The sequence below is a fragment of the Sinohyriopsis cumingii genome, unplaced genomic scaffold, assembly GCF_028554795.1.
Source record: "Sinohyriopsis cumingii isolate HCF-2022 unplaced genomic scaffold, ASM2855479v2 utg000273l, whole genome shotgun sequence".
Lineage (NCBI taxonomy): Eukaryota > Metazoa > Mollusca > Bivalvia > Unionida > Unionidae > Sinohyriopsis > Sinohyriopsis cumingii.
Window position 1 is genome coordinate 204293 of NW_028315884.1, and position 22207 is coordinate 226499.

At 36.1% G+C, this 22207-nt stretch overlaps 1 protein-coding gene across 1 annotated transcript in view; it reads left to right on the forward strand.

Moving 5' to 3' along the window:
* Nucleotides 1–10381, forward strand: part of LOC149774374 (leucine-rich repeat serine/threonine-protein kinase 2-like) — a 72924-nt gene extending 62543 nt beyond the window's left edge. The window contains exons 10-12 of the mRNA XM_089945358.1: nt 1751–1856; nt 9921–10037; nt 10287–10381. Of these exons, the coding sequence (XP_089801484.1) occupies nt 1751–1856; nt 9921–10037; nt 10287–10381 (318 nt within the window). The remainder of the gene's footprint in view (nt 1–1750; nt 1857–9920; nt 10038–10286) is intronic.
* The last annotated feature ends 11826 nt before the right edge of the window (nt 10382–22207 follow it).

Here is a 22207-nt window from a genome sequence, read left to right on the forward strand (position 1 = left end):
CTTTTTTTACCCCGAACTGTTTGACCTAAATCAAATTTGCTAACATATTTTGACCTAACCTATTTTGATGAGATTTTGAAGGAGATGTGATTTAATGCTTGATGACATTTACAAGATTTATTCGCTCTTATCACCATCTTGCTGACTGGTTTGCAGAATTTTAATACAATTTATTATGCATCTTTACGTTCATGAGACATTTATTGAGTTTTGTATTCTAGTGTTTAATAACATTGTTTACAGGATCATGAATGAGTTTTGATTTCAACTGTTTTCCAACAGTCTTAATAGGAGCTAGTCCCACTGATTGCCATTCCTCCAGACTTTTGGTCTATGCAGCAACACTTTGCAAAGGTGTGTTTGATGAACCAACATTTTGAATTGAACTATATTAGACTTCCTCATTTCACGTAATCATTAGTGATGTTATGCCAGTGAATAAATTAGACTTCTTAATTCCACATTGTAATTTTTGGAGTTATTCCAGCGAATGGTTTAGACTTTTCCATTTCGCATAATCATTGCACTGAAAACGAATCAGTAAACTGTTGTCTGTCATGAGCCTAGCACTATATGTCGTCACCGAATTCAATGTCATGACGTGAGGTGGGAAGATTAAATTGTATCGACTCACTCAAAAGTCATAGAAATATAAGTATGTAATAGTGAACATCCACTACATGCATGGAACATGACAGTCTACAGAGTTAACAGTGCTGAATGTAAACAATGTTTTTGGAAATCCACAGACTGGTATATCAAATTATTACTATAATTGTATCAGGATTGAATCGCGAAAATTCAGGGAGTGGCCAGTATATAATGCGTTGTATACATGGTGTAAAGGCAAATGATCGGTAATTAATTTGTCATTGTTGTTATTGTAACCTAGAACAGTTTGATTAGGTTTATGTACTTTACCCATTTTGTGCACATTTGCTTTATCACTATCATGGATTCTTGTCATCTTTTCATGTATGGTATGTGTTTTTATGAGGCACAGTTAGTAAATTCTGCAAATAGTTTATAAGTTTAATGTACCGTAGTCGGATACAGTGACTTGTATAGAAATGGGGTACAGTAGCTTGTAATATACAACAGTGGGGTACAATGCCTTTTAGTGAACAGAAGTGGGTTCGAGTACCTTGCAAGCCATATGGTAAACATTGGTGTGGTATTTTTCAGTCATAAGTATATAATTCAAATTTATGGTGACTTTAGATAGAAACAAACTGTTAAGATAAAATCACAAAATAGGAGTGATTCACTTAGACCGACTATTTGCTGAGTACATCATTACGCAACTTCAGTGAATGAACCTCATAAACATGTTTGGAAAAGGTCTTTCTTCCCTCTAAAGATGACATCAAACCTTAATTACTTGATGTAGCATTTATTTGTATATGTACACGTGCATATATATTATTAGCGATGTACATACAGCATATTTTGCATATGAAACGCATAGATATATGCTTTAATGGAAATCCATTATTGCATACAATTTCATGGTAAAACTTACAACAATGTGTTAAGCATTGCTTCCACTGCTTCCACCTGCAAGCCATTACATTTTTGTTGTATGATTCCTATTTCCCAGAAATGGAAATGAAGAGAATGGGTATATCAGATGTTGTTTGAATGTACGGTAGGGTAACCCTTGTTAAAATGGTCATACTAATTGCTTTGTTTAGTCATTATTATGATCTGAATCCTTACATTTCCTGGTAACAAATATTTTCTTGATCAGGGAAAGACTGTTGTTAAAGTCAGAGATGCAGGAGAAACATCTAGCATATTAGAGAAAGGCGAGGTTGCCTCAACAGAACAAGTACCCTCCAAATACAGCAATAAAGGTAAGTCAAAAAAGATTTTATTGAGATAAGGATATTTTGTGTTCTCTGGTATATCTGTGTGGCATCCAATATTATTAGCACAACTAGTCATATTGTACTTGAAGGATTGCTGTCAAAGTTGGTAAATATACTGGTCATCAACTAATGATATGCATTTAACAAATCAACTATCTCCTTTATATTATGTTTGAGTTAGTAAGTTCTATGGGAAATTTAAATAAATTTACTCTATTGAGTAATTATACCGGACATTTAAATAAAATTACCCTATAGAGTAATTATATTGGAAATTTAAATAAAATTACCTATAGAGTAACTATATTGGATTATTTTCCATAGAATGCATCCTATTGACCCATATTTCTTGACCAACCACACATGCATTTATCTGTTAATTAGACGTTAGCCAGGTAAGCAATATCGGGTCGTTCGGGATTTAAGTTAATGGTATTCTGGACTCTCAGATGGATACAGTGCCTATCTAAAATTTCGTTAAGACAACAATTATTTATGAGTTGATGGCATGTGTCTGTGTCAGTTGTGTAACGTATTACTGACTGGCCAACCATCAAGAATGGCTTATCACTCTGGAGTTAATACGATCCAATTTTGAGAAAACTTGCAATAAAGGTTTATGCCATAACAATCTGAGACGAGTTTAATAACGAGTGAGATCATTGCATTTTAATGACGTTACCATGTAATTGGCTACCATATTGTTTGCCATTTGTATGCTTACCTCACTCAGATCATGGACAAGTTTGACAATGAGTGATATCAATACAAAACAAAAGAGGTTATATTGTATCTTATTATCTAAGATTTGTCATGTTCTGAAAGTCATGCGTCTGATTTTATATTTATGGCAGATGTTATTTGATGATTTGCTATGAAAGTTGATAAATAGATAATTATACTGGTTATATAAAAATATCAAAAGATGCACATTTTGACAAAAATTCGCTAATTTAACTTGTATGGGAAATTTAAATAGTTGTCCAATCGTTATATGGTACTATTATTGAATTGGAGAAACCTCAACAAAAAAGCACCCAGGTTGATTGGTCAACGTCTCATGCTTTAGCTGATAATTCTATTGTATTTTAGTGAGAAATATCAGGTCCATTTGGGACCACTTATTTAAGACTTCATGTCCTTAGTGACTTTACGCTAGATGCAGTGTTTAATATAAAATATTCTGACTGTGTAGCTCACCTGACTGTAAGGCCTAACTGTAAGGTGTGACTGCAAGTTCTGATTGTAACGCCTGACTGTAAGACATGACTGTAAGGCCTTACAGTGCCCCCCTGTGTCAATTGTGCATCATACGTTACACATCATCCATCATCCAACAATCAACTCGCTACTACTCGTTTGGCCATATTTGTTTGAATGTTCTTCTCTGCATTCTCTGACTGAATGGATCTTATTGGTATATTGGAATATAAAAATGTATCTGTAGTTCATGTTTCAGCAAGTTGTCTATATGTTTAATACCCTTAGCATAATGGGTACCTCAGTAACTGTTAACATTGAACAGTATTTTTTCTCTCTTTATTCCTTGTCATTTGAGAACATAAAAAGCAGCACGTATGCTATAATTGGTCTGACACTGTGTAGTTGACAGTGCTGAAAAAGTTTAAAAAATGTGAGAGTACTGATGTATTGAGTATTTATCATAATACAGAGTCTATGAGCAGTTAAATGTTGACCTCCATCCCCCATTTTGAGGGGGCTCCGACTTATCCATCCATACCATCATTGGAACTATACGTTTGTAATTTGGTACAGCAGGTGATGACAATATTGTTAAGTTCAATCCAACTTTTTCCCCTCCTTCCGTTTTCTTCTGTCCCTGCCCAAAATTTCAACACTATCGGGGAATACAACCCAATGCTATGTAGCCCCATGGGCAAATTTACCTCCACATGTTGGAGCATGGTGTTAGGACATTTAAGTCTAAGGGCATGAGATTAAACAATGAATTTAATGAACCATCCCATCTAGCTGACCTCAGCATGTTTCCGACACGGTTACTGACCATACCATCTAGCTATCTGGACCATGATCCATACTTTTTATTAATTGTATAGCATACCATACCACATAAAGTCAGGCCTGTAATTTTCCAGTGATGATATTGATTGATCTGTCTGTTCATCCGTCATTACCACTTCGCTAGTAATGCTGCCGTCTACACTACTGGCCATACAATCTACTCCTGTACCAACATATTTTGATTTCGACAAGCTGTTCTTACCTTTCCAACAACTACATCATACAAATACAGCTAGATATTTACTCACAGCTTACCCTCCAGAAAAATATCATGACAGCCTTTAAGAAGACGACCAAGCCTTGCCTTTACCTAAATGTATGTATTATACAGGTGTATGTCTTGATCACGACCAGTACAATACACTCACACTGTGTGGATATAATCTTATTCTAGCTCACACTCAAATACCACCATAGAGAGAACTGAGTATTGGTTTATAGTGCCTATACAGGCAATTTATCGAGTATTATCAAACTCAAAATGGCCACCACCTCCATCTTCTACACTGGAATACAGGATCAAGGCCTCAGTCAATATTGATGATAAGAAAGACAGTCCCTCTTTAAATCTTACCCTCCAGTCACGTGACATTCAAGGAAATTGCAGATGGACATTCCAGGCAATTTCAAAGCGTTTCTGATACTCAGATACCAGCGTCCTTTATAGCTTTCAGGTACAGAACGCATTCCAACGCCTCTTTGTACATATATCTCAGCATTAGACAAAACATATACCATTGTCAATTTGATTTTGCCTACTTAACAAAAAGATAAATAAAAGTTATGCATGCCATGTCAGGGCTTGTTGAATTTGGAATCACTACATAGTCTCCTAGAATTAACTTGAAATATATCTCAAGGAGTAATCAATTTTCTTTAATACATTTTGTTTATCCTGGAATACGTACATAGTCACAATACTTTGATAGCCTCCCAGCCTGGAATTGCATGATGTTTCACTCAGCTTTAAACTTGATCCAAATGTAGGTGGCAAGGGGTGATAATATGCAGGAGTTATTTCCCTTTGTCGGTATATTATATATATTATACGTTATAGATAGAAAGACGAATGTTTGTTTTGAGACCTATATATTATAGAGGTGATCGGGAAAGTATTCTGAAGACTCATACTTTGCTAATATATTCCTTTCCATTTGAAATTCGTGGTCAAATCCGTATAGATGGGATTGTATTGGATAAATGTGTTAATTATACGTTGTCCAGGTGAGCAATATCAGGTCCACTTGGAACCACTTATTCCAAGAGTTACTGCCCTTACTGAATGCAGTGTTGAACTAACACATTTGTTAATGCTACTACTCTTGCATTTGTAACTTACCTGACTGTAAGGCCTTATCCCAGTGTCCATTGTGTATGATGTGTTATGCATCATCCATCATCCAACCATTAACCATTATTTGCTACCAGTCTGAATTCCATAGTTCTGATCCAGTTTCAATAAAACTTAAAATAATGGTCAATATAATAAAAATCACATATGGGTATGATTGTGAGTGAGATCGTTGCATATCAATGATGTGATCTTCTAAATGACTTTCACTGGATACAGTGTTCGTTATTTTACTTAAATCATGATACAATTGACATTGCAACTATAACTTGTTCTGAAAATGACATATAAAATACCCAGTTATTGATGGCATCCGTTGGTCTCGAGAGACGATGGAACTTTGCCCATGACAGATGTCCCGGTTGGTGGTTGTTCAGCGTCTGCTGTGCCTATGTAATACAATGCGGAAGTGGCAGGCCCTACTGTACTTGCTGCACATGAAGGTTGCGTCTGGTATTGGTTGGTTCTGTTACTTCTTCTTCTACAATCGTTTGCATCAGCTAACAAGTGTAGCTTGTCCTCGCCGGCTTTCAGACCAGTGATCAGTGCATTTCGCTAGCTTGATCTGTCTAGAGCGAGCTTTTCCCAGGTGTTGACATCGATATCAAGTGCTTTCGCGTCGTGCTTGCAGAAACATTGAAGAGGAGATGTGTCCGTTCGATTGACCTTTTGCCAGAGGCGATTTCCGAATAAAGAATGTCTTTGGGGATCCGTACGTTATCAATCCGACGTACATGGCCCAGTGATCTGATGCGACTTTGGCGGAGGAGTGTGATCATGCTGGGAATCTTGGCGCGCTCGACTACCTCATTGTTTGTTACTCGATCGCTCCAGGTGATCCCGAACATGCGCCGAGTATGCGTCGGAGGCATCTCATGTCAAAGGCGGCGCTCAGTCTTTTCTCTTATGGGGCGTACAGAGTCCAGGTTTCACTGGTGTACATGAGAGTGCCTAGCAAGCAGGCACGGTTCAATGTGATCTTAGTGTTCAGGGTCAGGATGCTGTTGTTCCACACTCTTTGCGACAACCTGGAGAGTGTTAGTGATACCTTTCCGATCCGCTTCATGAGCTCAGCATCGAGCGAGTGGATGATGGTGATGGTAGAGCCGAGGTACATAAATTGACTCACCACCTCAAGTTCGTTGCTGTTGATGATGATGCTTTGGGGGTTCGCGTCCTCAACTATCACGTCGGTTTTCTTGAGGTATACGGCTAACCCAAAATCATCGCATGCCTTAACAAAGTGGGTCATCAGGCGCTGAAGCTCAGCTTCTGTATGGGCGGCTAGAGCAGCATCATCTGCGAAGAGCATGTCCCTGATGGTTATTTCACGCACTTTGCTCTTTGCTCTTTGCCTTCTGTCGTGCCAGGTTGAACAGTCTGCCTTCTGATCGCGTGTGCTAGTAAGTCCCTTCTGTGGACGTCCCAACGGCGTACTTGAGTGGACTGCGAAGAAAATGCCAAAGAGCGTGGGGGCAAGGACTCAGCCCTGTTTAACTCCACTGCGGATGTCAAAGGGGTCGAATGTTGAGCCATCGTACTGCACTGTGCCTTTCATGTAATCGTGGAATGACTATATCATGCTTAGCAGCTTTGGTGGACAACCAATTTTTGCCAGATCGAATGCTTTGGTGATGTATATAAAGGACAGGAAGAGGGGTCTGCGTAGTTCTCTGCAGTTTTCCTGCAGTTGCCTGACATAGGAGATCATGTCGATTGTGGACCTTTCTGCGCGGAACCCGCACTGCGACTCTGGGTAAACTCTGTCAGCAAGCGACTGCAGTCTGTTCAGGATGACGCGTGAGAAAACTTTACTCACGATGCTGTGAAGTGATATGCCACTGTAGTTGTTGCAGTCGCTTCTGTCGCTCTTGTTCTTTCACAGGGTTAGCGTCTCTCATGTCCTGAGGCACTGCACCCTCGTCTCAGCACTGGCAGAGGAGGTCGTGCAGGTGTGTGAGCAACAAGCTACATCCAATCTTGATGAGTTCTGCTGTGATGCCATCCTTCCCTAGGGCTTTACTTAGGGACAGTTTATATAATGCCTTCTTCAGTTCATCTACTGTAGGTTTCTCGTCCAGTTCGGCAATGAGAGGGATGTTTTCAATGGCGTTAATGGCAGCATTGGTCACGTGGTTCTCATTGGAGTACAGTTCGGAGTAGTATTCCATCCAACGCTCAGTGGTGCTGTCAGTTTCTTCGTGGGACCCATTGCTTTCTTTATGCCATCGTACATTCCTCTGACAGAACTTGAGCCAGTATTCATTAGTACACTACCTTGCTAATCTCTGCAGTTTGCTTCCGGAAGACCTGCACCCCTAATCAGGTTGACATGCCCGTTGTGGTGTGGAGGCGGATGGATAGCAGTCTTCCATTTCCTTGTTGGCAGGGTTCTATCATCACCAGCAGAGTGTTTCTAACAGCGAATCCAACACCAAACTCTATCGCTTCGTCCGCGCTCTTTCCTCGCCAGACAAATGTGTAGTTCTTTTCCCTTAAGGATCCGGAATATGGTAGTCGTGTATCCTGTAGCGAGGCGATGTCAACCTGAGCCTTGCAAGTTCGTCGTTGATGACTGAAGTCTTTCGAACAGCACTGGTTGTATGGAGATCATCTGAAAGCCTGGTCAGCATGGTCCGGACATTCCAGGTAAGCCTTATGCACCCAGCAAGGCAGGCGAACTGTGGGACGGCCCCTTATTGGCTGAGGTTTACCCAGTTTGTCCAGTGAAACCTGTTGGTTTCTCCCATAGTCAGAAGCAACCCCTGGCTTATGTCTCTACGCCAATCGAGCGGTGACTTATAACTGGTAAACTACTGCTTCCCGTGTTGTCTCGACGCTGTGGAACGAAGCTGGAGTATCCTCTCCAGGGCGCAAGCCTGGGCAGTGTTATATGGAGAATCATATGTTGCCCATGTAGCTGATCCCCCTCTCCACGCAGTTGATGGATCCAAGGGAAGGGACAAGCCGATACGTCATGGCACCAGCTGCGTCGCTGGAGTTGCCCAGATGACGCTGAAATCAATGCCAAGTCGCATTAGGGACTCCGTCTCCGGATTTTTGTTGGAGTTTACTTCCTTAGCCTTCCCCATGAGAGGGTATAGTCGCAAGGCAGCGAAGGTTTGAAATCGGAGTTTACCTTCTCCTAGATTGGCGACCACCCAAGGTTAACGAGCCCCATCTGCCCGAAGGGTTTGGTTTTGGGGCGCCAGAAACTCGCCTGTTATCTCTTATGCAATCAGTTTAAACAGGCTCAGCCACTTGTGAAGACCTGGAGCTGAATTTAGTTTTTAGAGGCTCTATCAGACGCAAGCCCTTGGGAGATATCCAAGGGAAGTGGGTGCTTATCTCCCACATCCGCCCCCGGCGATGACAATGTGTGTAGATGTTACTATACGTGAAGGATTAGAGTGGCAAAACACATGCATTATGTAAATGATTTATCAAAAAGGAGACTTTTGAAATGAAAAATCACTGATAAGAAAATTATTGTACAGGCACCCATCACAAAACCTTGATTTCATGATATGTACCAGTTTATATTTAGTAGTACCAGTAGTAACAGCAATTAAATTAACATGGTATAAGTTTCAAACCTTTATTTATAATATACCAATACAAAAATTATGTTAATTCTTCTATTATATTAGTCAAACAACATTCATTTTTTTTACATCTGATATTTATTAACCACCAGACATAGGTTATTTCCTTAGCTCATAATATGTTTAGTTGCTTGTGGCCATTACACATTTTTGATACTTCAAAAATTTACTATCAAGGGTGATTGACTTTTTTATCACTATCACAAAATTCCCAAAATATTTTCAACATGGAGTTGAAAATTTATGTTTTTTGTCGTACTGTTGATATCAAAATGGTAGGTCGTAATATAAACAAATAGGATATGTATAATATATCAATTCATTTCCAACAGAATACTATTACAGCTAAATTCAGAACTAACTGGGCAAGCGCAACTGGGCTTACAGCCGGAGGACAAAATCAACCTTCTGTGCCTTCATTTTACTTTTCAACAGACAACTAGAGCTTCATTTGCATATAAAAGGGGAAAATGCACATGCTTACATTAGACCTCATCTGATTGCCCTGCCATTGGTCATATATATTTATCAAAGTATGAATCATATAACTGTAGCCTTGCCATTGGTCTTTGCTAATTATAAAAGCAGGAATGAGACAAGTGTAACCCCCATTGCTCATAAATAGAAACAAGAAAAAAACGAGAGACGTGTGTGTGTGTGTGTGATTTGGATTTTTAATTTTTAAGTCAGTCGTACGACTATTATGTCTGCAGTGTGGTCGTTTATAGTCATGTCAAGCACTGGTGCATCATGCTGTAGAGATGTAGCATCATGTCACATCCAGTCACGATATCATGACACTAGACCGACCAGTCATAACACTAACCGCTTAATGCTGTGCGTCAAGCGTGGCAGATGTTAATACCATTTTTGTAGTCTTTGGTATGACTCGGCCGAGGATCGAACCCAGGACCTCCCGCATCTGAGGCGGACTCTCTGATCACTAGGCCACCGGCGAGTCTTTTAAGCCTCCTATTTGTCACAATTAATTAGACAAGTATAAATGAGATATGTGCAATTACATACTAAATGAGTTGTTTCTCTTTTCAGGATCATGGCATCGGACTGTTCTGAATCAATGCTTTCCAGAGTTGATGAAGAATCTAAATGTTAAGGCTGTGATGATATACATTCAGCAGAAAGAACTTTTTGATGATGCGACAAGAGGTGACATCATGGTAAGGAGAGTGATACCGAACTGTTGTATATAAATACATGGTGAATATACCATATTACTTTTTAAATATTTAACAAGAATTTATATCTTGATAAGGAGAGTGACATTTAAATGTTGTATGAAAATACATGGAAAATATGTCATTATGTTTTCATGATGTGACAGTACTTGATATCTTGGTAAAAATGGTGTTACGTAATGTTGTATGAAAACACATAAGATATAACGTATTTGTATAGGCTTCAACCTGCCAGTCGTCCAGACATGGGGGAAGGCTGTTGACGCTTATATGTGTATTGAGGTATCTAGCATGATCAGGGTACATGATGTATAGGAAATCATCTTAAAGCAAATGGAAATAATTAAATAAGATTGTTATAAAAGAAACTAAATGTTTTATATTTATAGCAATTAAACAAAATTTGAATAACAATATGTTGTAGACTCCTAGCATTGTCATATGCCATATATCATCACGCACACTATGTAGGTGTGTATGCATACACTCATAATTACAATCACACTAACGTTCAATTTTAAAAATTGTGTTTGTCTTTAAAATTCATTGGACAATGGAATACAGCTGATGTGGTTGTTCTTAATACTTCACTCGAAGTACACATAACCTCGATAACTTGCACACAGTGGGGTCCACAAACATAGACCGCATTATAAGCGAGGGCTAGAATTATTGAGGAACCTCCAAAAAGTGAAAAAATCTGATTCGACCTCGAGAAAACAGCGGAGACGTATGGAACTGGGTTGTTTAATGACTGAATCCTCTTTTTACAATCACATCGATAATAATTGTTAATGGTACGTTTTTTATGTAGTGGTTTGGTATTATGTATAAATAACATTTATTATTCAAAACGTCCAACATGTGAAAGATTGTTCCATCTGGTTTCAACAACCATCACATGTACGCGAAATAATCTTTGTATTAAATCCCAGCTTTTTGGTTTGTTGATTAGTATGGTTGCTATAGTGGTTTTGAACAGTTTCGTGCCAAGTTGGGAGTCAAACTAGCAGGGAATTAAACAGTTGATAAACTATCAAACAAGATTCCTTTTTTTCCAAAAACTAGCAACAATTATTTCGTGAGAAACTCAATTTTTGTATTGTTCAATCAATCAGTATAATATTGATTATGTGATTTCAACGGAAGTAATAGTGAAACATCTTATCATCCTTCAGTTCAGGAATTATATGAAACGTGCTTGACCACACTTGTCCATATCAAAGTTCTTTACTTCACGAAGTATTCCTTTCGCTTGGTTATCTTGCTATCTTTGATCACAGTTATGAAGTATTCGGTTAATTTAAGTTGGTTTATGTTACATAAACAGTGGCATTTATAAGTGTTCAAGTCTCAACTGAAGAGAAAGAGTTCAACCAACATACAACCGGGGCCGCTTGATTTTAAATTTGTAGGATTTGCGTGCCTTCTAATTTGTCTTTTATTCCACCTTCTCTATTTGATTCAAAAGATACAATTAACATGATACTGCTGATTAAGCCAGCTTTCAATTCAGTGCAACAATACAACAAATACTTCCGCAAGTCACTTATAAAATTACGGTCAGCACTTAACTAGGTTCTCAGAGAAACTCTTTTGGAGATAGCTGCTAAGGTAGATTTGCACTTTTTACATTTACATAAATATTGCATTTATGATAATAACATTTATGGGGAACTTAAAGATAAAATGAAAACATAAATGTCACTTAATAAAAATTATTTGGCATTTAAATACTAATGTACTGCCTTCACTAGGTGTAAGTGACATTTTCATTGATTGAAATTTCCCTGCATAACGTTTATTATGGCATACTAAGAATGCCGTTTAAAAAGAAAATGTAATCAATTATATGACTCCTTATTAAAAAATGATAATTTCAAACTGATGAACAAACTTTCCAGGTCTTATATACTGTTATAGACTATAAAATGAGCGATATATCAACGTTTTAGTTTCCAAGTTTGATTGTGATTTCAAGTTCAAGAAATTGGGATCAATGTTTTAATTTTCTGGTTTAAAAAAAAATGGGATCCATGCCTGACCCTGCGTTATAAGCAGGTTTGCGAGTTATCAGGGCGCGTGTTTTTGAGGGAGTGGTGTATCATTAATGTTCAATTTAATCATTTAAGGAAACAAGCTGTAGGAACGTTGCTTTCTGCATCATGCATCTCTTTGATTTACCTAGCTTTAGATGAATTAGGTTGTTCCAATTTGCCTTCTTTACTCTGTGCAAATTAGCCAAGTGAAGTCACCCACAGCAGTGCATACATGACACAGCACAAAGTCATGCTAACTACTGCCAGTTAAGTAGTCTAGATAGTAATGGTTGTTATCTCTGACCACATTTAGTTTTTAATTATTTCAGATGCAATCAGCTGTATAATCTCACATATAGTAATAATATGTAATAAGATCAATAAGCACAACCGTTTACGTTATATAGAGGTAATCAGCTTATGTTGTGTTGTCTAAAAAGGCCTGTCTCTTTTTTTCTTAATAAAATTACTTGAACTTTTGCTTTTATAAATGAAAACAATTTCTTTCTTGTGTGACACATATTCAAGGAGATGCACGGGTTAGATTAATATAATGCTGATGTGTTATTTGTGTAGGTGTCTTGATCATAGAATTGTATTGCTTTTCATCTAGCATAACAGTTATAATTTAGGTTAATTTCCACAGTTTACACTTTTCCATTTTAACTTGATAACATTTCTATTAATATTGGTTCCTGCAAATTTGACTATTTTTAACTAAATTTAAAAAAAATGAAATAGGTCCATTTCCAAATCACCTGACCCAATAATTTTCATTAATGTAATGAATTATCATACAAAATTGAATTTGACAAAAATTATTTTATACTTAAAAATCCTTAGGCTTCTTGATCAGAGTGAATACAGAATTTGTAAATTGAATATGATTTTAACATTTTTAGTTTCTTTTCTTGTATGTATTCTCTCATAAAAAAAAATTAAAATTAGAAAACATTTGGTTGATCCAATACATATGATATGAAACTGGTTGCATCCTTTTTACGTGTGGGACTGTTATCATTTTTTCTACCATTGTTGTTACGAAATAAAAATGGAAAATGATTTTCCTTTCGTCCAATACAGTTATCCATTACTCTACTTATAAGTCAAAGAAGGACAATATTGCAAGTGTAGAACGGAACTAAGGCATTGGACTTGGTCTTGTTTTCTTTATTTTACTTGCTAAATCCAAAGGGAACAAAATGGCTAGAAAACTTTATTTATTGGTACCTCTGCTATCTTGACAGCAACAATTTCTATGTGGTTTTAAGGTTTGACTATTAAAGATGTAATCCATATCTCACTAAAATAGATCTTGTTGTTATGAGAATCAAAGCCCATGATTGTCGTTATGTTACTGCATCTTGCACCTTCATTTTTCTTTGAATGATTTTATAAAACAGTACTTTTGGTGGTCTCACCAGACTTTATTTTTCATTTTATCATGAGTTCAGTGCCACACCAGCCTTATTTTTCATCCTACTAGTGTTGAGCTTATCACTAGATACTATATTTCATTATACCTGTGTTCAGTTCTACACTAGACATTATATTCCATCCTACCTGTGTTCAGTGCCACACTATACGTTGTGTCCTACATGTGTTCAGTGACACACTAGATGTAATGTTTCCTTCTTCCTGTGTTCAGTGCCATACTATACATTTTTTCTCATTCTACATATGTTTATGGTATGAAGACGTTTCATTCCTTGACATGTTTGTTCACCTCCTTTTATTTGCATGGAGAGGGCTGGGTTTCTGTGACAGAATATTTATTAATTTCTGTTTTTGCTGCTTCATTTGTTAATAACTGTCACATGTTAAACCCCATCACAGAGTCTCATCATGCGTGATATAATAATTATTAAAGAAGCCAATTCATTTCACAACATGACATTAGAAACAAGATTATGTTTAATTAATTTGTGTTTGAAAGTTGTATTTCCAAAACACCTTTATGTATTTTCTTCATACTTGGAATCACACATTATGAAGCTACGGCAATTCACTCTGTGACATGCGCACTTGCCCCTATGAGCAAGCATCACTGATATGGAAAATTGGTGTTGAATGTTTGGTTTATGTGTTTTCTTTCGCTTATATTTTCCATGCCCTTTAAATTGATATTGTTTTACTTTTGCTGGTATAGCCAATCCGGACATCAGAACATAGTGCTTATCACTCAGCCATTGCAGTTCAGACAACTAGATGCCAAGTATATGGTATCACGGTACCAATTGTTTTTCCATATACCTCAATGCTAATGTTTTGTGAAATAAATATACTTTCTGTCCTACTTGGGCATGCATGTCACACACTGTCATATAGAACAATGCTAGATTGTCAATTTGACAATGACATAACCAGGTACTCCATTGCATTTAAGAGAGATAACTCTACTGGAACTAGAGAGGGGTAAGAGTTATATAGTCACAACAAGCACATTTTCAGCCATGTGTACCATATTTTTAAAAAATCATAAAAAATACAAGATATGATCTAGATAGAAATTAACACAAACTCACATGTTGCCAAGAGGCTCAACTTTCTTTTAAGCCAAACAGAAAGTACAACTCTTACATAATGCACCAATCACAGCTAGTGTTGTTCTTTAATTCTGAATGCAATGTTCCATACACCTTAAGCTCCGCCCACCTGGACTTGCGCAATTGGTACCGTTATACCTATAGCAAACCTTAATTTTTCCAATAATCTGTGAAATAGTTCGGGACTGTATAAGAAACAAATATACTTAGTCTCACTTGTGAAAAACAGTTTGATGAGGTACTAAGCTATGTGTTATATGAATGTGTATAGAAATCTCATTGAGCTGTTTGAACTAATGTTTTCATACTTTTGCTTCACTATCAAAATCATCTTTTGAAATAAAATGAATTCTTTCAACTATGAGTTGTATCTTATTCATATCAGCACTTATTAAACTTCACATAGGTGATATGGGATAAATCACATTATATCATATTATGTAATAACTAGGTCAAAGGTCAATGTACCAAATAGTATGTACCTGTCCTACTTCAAAATGTACAATTCACCTAAAAGAAAGGAATTTATATTTGTTTGGTAGGTACAGAACTTAACATCAGAGACAGGTGGACATGACCCAATCTTATTATAAAGTATAAGCTTTGACCACTTTACAGTATCTGCAGATACAAGAGGTCACTAACCACCAGTCCTCACACAAAGGTCCACCTACCCATCCTCTTTGTAACACAAATAGTAAGCTTTCCTCCTTTGTAATGTGAATAAAATTGTTTCAATAAGCCAATCAGTCACCAAACATAGTAAATCGCAGCTTCTAAGTGGTTATGTTGGATTGGGGGTTGAAATCAGGGGAATAAAATACAGAAAAATACCAAATATAAACACTAAGTAGAGCACATCAAATGGAGTTAAAAATAGGAGGAAAGTCTTTATCTAAAAGGGAGAGGTAGCTTATGATAAAGGAATTAAATGAGGCAAAATCAGCAATGCGAAAAATGAGAAGTGAAAGTTTCATGACCTTGCCTTGGACAAATATATGGGGCAGGGCCCAACAGGTCCAAGGACAGCCCAAAGGCAACTGTGCTATAACATCCCTTACAGGTACCCAAATTTCAAGTGAAGTTGTGTTCATTTCCATCTAGTATAAAAGGGTGAATAATTTAGATAATATAGATACATATAAAGTATATTTCTTCTACATAAGAATTTAATAATAATTGGCATAAGATAGAGAGAAACTTATCTCAGATCCAAGCAGAACATACCTTATCAGTTTTTAAGCTTGTAAACTTTACTGTGAGAAATTATTAAGTTGCTTCTACTTACATTTGCATCAAGATTGAGGGCTAATATAGTACTTCACAAATCTTCTCTTTATTTTCATAACCAGTCACTGAAAATGTGAGATTTTATTTCCTTGAAATATTATGACTGGTGTAAGGGAGATAACTGAATGACATACATGAGGTGTGGTAACCTCTAATACATTATCCATGTAATTGTGGTAACCTCTAATACATTATCCATGTAATATAGATGAGTTCATCAACAACCTGTATTAACTTCATTGCAATTAAATTATCTCAAAATACATTACTGATAAAGTGAGAACCTAACATTTAGACTCCTATATTTAGTGGAGACCTCAAGAGTCATGTCATTTTAATTTCTAAGATGACGCAGCTCTTTCATATCACATAGTTCATATTTTCTACAATGCCGGCATGTAAAGTGCAGCCTTCCATAACCATGCAGATATCATCTCATGCCAATTTGCATTCTTGCGATGGGATGCAAAGTTTCAAGAACAGTGTAGATTTGAATGTAATGAATACGCACTGTGTGACTAAAATGGTTATCATTCTGTAATGTTGGACCAAACATGGAAATTCCACAAGAGCAGCTTGACAGAAAGAAATATGATTAATTGAAAGTCAATAGTAGATTATAATTGGGCTTATACAAATGCTGACTTAAGGAAACTGTTCTTGTTTGTTGGTATTCACTGCTTCTTCAACAAAAGGGAATGCAAGAGAACTGGACTAACCACATGAACAATTTCAAAGCAGGAGAGTGTAAAAAAAAAAGGACAATTAGAGCAGGACAATTCAAATCAAAATGGGAAGGAATACCATATCCTTAATAAATTACCTAAAAAATTACTCATGCCAGAATATCCCACATGGTACAAGTGATCTATGTACTTAGAGTGTTCTCTATCCTGGTTTATGGCATGCCTTACAAGAACAAGATAGCTGTTTTTGTGCGCATTATTTTTCATCTTTTGCAGGTAAAATAGCCAATATTTGGCCAAAATCAACTATATTATGTTTACATAACTTATTTTATTGCATGCATTCCAATCTAGGAGGTAACAGCACATACATAAAGGCATCAGGTAACACAAGCCTATATCTATCATAGCTATAGTTATCAAAAGTCCCCATCTAAAGCCATCTTGTGCTATTTTCTGAAGATTTCATACATTTTATTCTTAAAGAACTTTCAATATTTGACTAAAAGTGTTCAGCACACATTTGTTTTCCTACATCAAACTAGTATAGTTCATAAATGCCGCCCACATGTATGCGTTTCTATGGATACACTGTGAGACTATTCCTTTCCTTTAGGTATCACGGTACCAATTGTTTTTCCATATACCTCAATGCTAATGTTTTGTGAAATAAATATACTTTCTGTCCTATTTGGGCATGCATGTCACACACTGTCATATAGAACAATGCTAGATTGTCAATTTGACAATGACATAACCAGGTACTCCATTGCATTTAAGAGAGATAACTCTACTGGAACTAGAGAAGGGTAAGAGTTATATAGTCACAACAAGCACATTTTCAGCCATGTGTACCATATTTTTAAAAAATCATAAAAAATACAAGATATGATCTAGATAGAAATTAACACAAACTCACATGTTGCCAAGAGGCTCAACTTTCTTTTAAGCCAAACAGAAAGTACAACTCTTACATAATGCACCAATCACAGCTAGTGTTGTTCTTTAATTCTGAATGCAATGTTCCATACACCTTAAGCTCCGCCCACCTGGACTTGCGCAATTGGTACCGTTATACCTATAGCAAACCTTAATTTTTCCAATAATCTGTGAAATAGTTCGGGACTGTATAAGAAACAAATATACTTAGTCTCACTTGTGAAAAACAGTTTGATGAGGTACTAAGCTATGTGTTATATGAATGTGTATAGAAATCTCATTGAGCTGTTTGAACTAATGTTTTCATACTTTTGCTTCACTATCAAAATCATCTTTTGAAATAAAATGAATTCTTTCAACTATGAGTTGTATCTTATTCATATCAGCACTTATTAAACTTCACATAGGTGATATGGGATAAATCACATTATATCATATTATGTAATAACTAGGTCAAAGGTCAATGTACCAAATAGTATGTACCTGTCCTACTTCAAAATGTACAATTCACCTAAAAGAAAGGAATTTATATTTGTTTGGTAGGTACAGAACTTAACATCAGAGACAGGTGGACATGACCCAATCTTATTATAAAGTATAAGCTTTGACCACTTTACAGTATCTGCAGATACAAGAGGTCACTAACCACCAGTCCTCACACAAAGGTCCACCTACCCATCCTCTTTGTAACACAAATAGTAAGCTTTCCTCCTTTGTAATGTGAATAAAATTGTTTCAATAAGCCAATCAGTCACCAAACATAGTAAATCGCAGCTTCTAAGTGGTTATGTTGGATTGGGGGTTGAAATCAGGGGAATAAAATACAGAAAAATACCAAATATAAACACTAAGTAGAGCACATCAAATGGAGTTAAAAATAGGAGGAAAGTCTTTATCTAAAAGGGAGAGGTAGCTTATGATAAAGGAATTAAATGAGGCAAAATCAGCAATGCGAAAAATGAGAAGTGAAAGTTTCATGACCTTGCCTTGGACAAATATATGGGGCAGGGCCCAACAGGTCCAAGGACAGCCCAAAGGCAACTGTGCTATAACATCCCTTACAGGTACCCAAATTTCAAGTGAAGTTGTGTTCATTTCCATCTAGTATAAAAGGGTGAATAATTTAGATAATATAGATACATATAAAGTATATTTCTTCTACATAAGAATTTAATAATAATTGGCATAAGATAGAGAGAAACTTATCTCAGATCCAAGCAGAACATACCTTATCAGTTTTTAAGCTTGTAAACTTTACTGTGAGAAATTATTAAGTTGCTTCTACTTACATTTGCATCAAGATTGAGGGCTAATATAGTACTTCACAAATCTTCTCTTTATTTTCATAACCAGTCACTGAAAATGTGAGATTTTATTTCCTTGAAATATTATGACTGGTGTAAGGGAGATAACTGAATGACATACATGAGGTGTGGTAACCTCTAATACATTATCCATGTAATTGTGGTAACCTCTAATACATTATCCATGTAATATAGATGAGTTCATCAACAACCTGTATTAACTTCATTGCAATTAAATTATCTCAAAATACATTACTGATAAAGTGAGAACCTAACATTTAGACTCCTATATTTAGTGGAGACCTCAAGAGTCATGTCATTTTAATTTCTAAGATGACGCAGCTCTTTCATATCACATAGTTCATATTTTCTACAATGCCGGCATGTAAAGTGCAGCCTTCCATAACCATGCAGATATCATCTCATGCCAATTTGCATTCTTGCGATGGGATGCAAAGTTTCAAGAACAGTGTAGATTTGAATGTAATGAATACGCACTGTGTGACTAAAATGGTTATCATTCTGTAATGTTGGACCAAACATGGAAATTCCACAAGAGCAGCTTGACAGAAAGAAATATGATTAATTGAAAGTCAATAGTAGATTATAATTGGGCTTATACAAATGCTGACTTAAGGAAACTGTTCTTGTTTGTTGGTATTCACTGCTTCTTCAACAAAAGGGAATGCAAGAGAACTGGACTAACTACATGAACAATTTCAAAGCAGGAGAGTGTAAAAGAAAAAGGACAATTAGAGCAGGACAATTCAAATCAAAATGGGAAGGAATACCATATCCTTAATAAATTACCTAAAAAATTACTCATGCCAGAATATCCCACATGGTACAAGTGATCTATGTACTTAGAGTGTTCTCTATCCTGGTTTATGGCATGCCTTACAAGAACAAGATAGCTGTTTTTGTGCGCATTATTTTTCATCTTTTGCAGGTAAAATAGCCAATATTTGGCCAAAATCAACTATATTATGTTTACATAACTTATTTTATTGCATGCATTCCAATCTAGGAGGTAACAGCACATACATAAAGGCATCAGGTAACACAAGCCTATATCTATCATAGCTATAGTTATCAAAAGTCCCCATCTAAAGCCATCTTGTGCTATTTTCTGAAGATTTCATACATTTTATTCTTAAAGAACTTTCAATATTTGACTAAAAGTGTTCAGCACACATTTGTTTTCCTACATCAAACTAGTATAGTTCATAAATGCCGCCCACATGTATGCGTTTCTATGGATACACTGTGAGACTATTCCTTTCCTTTAGGTATCACGGTACCAATTGTTTTTCCATATACCTCAATGCTAATGTTTTGTGAAATAAATATACTTTCTGTCCTATTTGGGCATGCATGTCACACACTGTCATATAGAACAATGCTAGATTGTCAATTTGACAATGACATAACCAGGTACTCCATTGCATTTAAGAGAGATAACTCTACTGGAACTAGAGAAGGGTAAGAGTTATATAGTCACAACAAGCACATTTTCAGCCATGTGTACCATATTTTTAAAAAATCATAAAAAATACAAGATATGATCTAGATAGAAATTAACACAAACTCACATGTTGCCAAGAGGCTCAACTTTCTTTTAAGCCAAACAGAAAGTACAACTCTTACACAATGCACCAATCACAGCTAGTGTTGTTCTTTAATTCTGAATGCAATTTTCCATACACCTTAAGCTCCGCCCACCTGGACTTGCGCAATTGGTACCGTTATACCATATAATGCTTATCTGGCACCAAAATCTTGAACTGGCAGCTGGTGTATATTTAACAGGAATTGTGGAAGTACAGTGGACAGGCATGGAATATTTTCATCATTGACCCTGGGTTTAAAACAAGTCTGACACCACGTTATTATTCGAACCAAGACAATAGGTTATAAGCATAGCAAATGGTTGGAGATTAACGGTAGTACAGGGGGCCATTCTATCACCTCACCGGTTCATTTGTGAAGATTTGCTATCACTTGCATTGTCTTTAACCCGATGATGTCCAGAGAAGTTTCGATGAAGTTTCTAGCTTCTGCATTCATGCTTCATCTACCTTGAAAGTAACAGTGGCCACATCATGGATCCATTGATCTCTTTAATCAATAAGGCCTTCGATCCTTCAAGCAACGTACACAGTCAGGTCACATGCCTTTCTTTTTGCACATGTGACTTCCGTAGTTTTTAACCGATGTGCCATGACACCTGCAACTACATTTCATACATCATAAGGTAGTATGGGTACTAGATTTATCATATTTATTCAGACAATACATGAAAATTAAAGTCTAGACATGGGACATATGATTGGTCTGTATCAGGTCAAGCAGATTTCAGTGAATCAGATTGTTGAAGTCTATTTTTCAGTTTTGGTTCATAAAAGTGGATCTTGTTTTGCATATTTGCATTGTTACATTATCTTTTTCAAATTAATGACTTTCAAAAAATCATTTAGCACTATTTCCTTTGTGTAATTTCATAGGAGCAGAAAACATCATATGACATGATCTCCAAACTCATACAACTGATCCAACAAAGAACACAAGATGTCTATGAAAAGTTTAAGGAATGCCTGGACCTGTCAAAACAAGATCATTTAAAAAAAATGCTAGAAGAAGAGGAGGCAAACCTTCTTTCGGAAATCAAAGAAAAATATCAGACCACAGGTAGTTATTTAGTTCTCCTGATTGTATGGCATGTTTGATCACATAATCTGTTATCAATTTACAGTTGCTGATTACAGCTTCTTCCTAAAACGACTTTAAAGATTTCAACCATATCTGAAGAAAACCATTATGTCATGAACCTCTTAGAAACTTGTTTCATGGATTCTGATTCACAATCGCAAATACAAATGATAATAACACAAATACTAATCATAATAACACAGATGCAAATGATAATAACAATACTAATGATAATAACACAAATGCTAAACATAGTAACACAAATACTAATGATAGTAGCAATAATATTGATAAAAACAAACACTAATGATAATAACACATATACTAATGAAAATAACGTAAATGCTAATGATAGTAACACAATTATTAATGATAATAACAACACCAATGACAATAATACAAATATTAACGATAGTAACACAAATACCCATGATAATAACAAAAATAATGATAATAATAAAACTAAAGATAATAACACAAATAATAATGATAATAACATATATGCTAATGATGATAACACTGATAATAATTATAACACAAATATTAATGATAGTAACACATATACTAATGATAATAAAACAAATAGTGATGATAATAGCACATATACTGATGATAATAACACGTATAC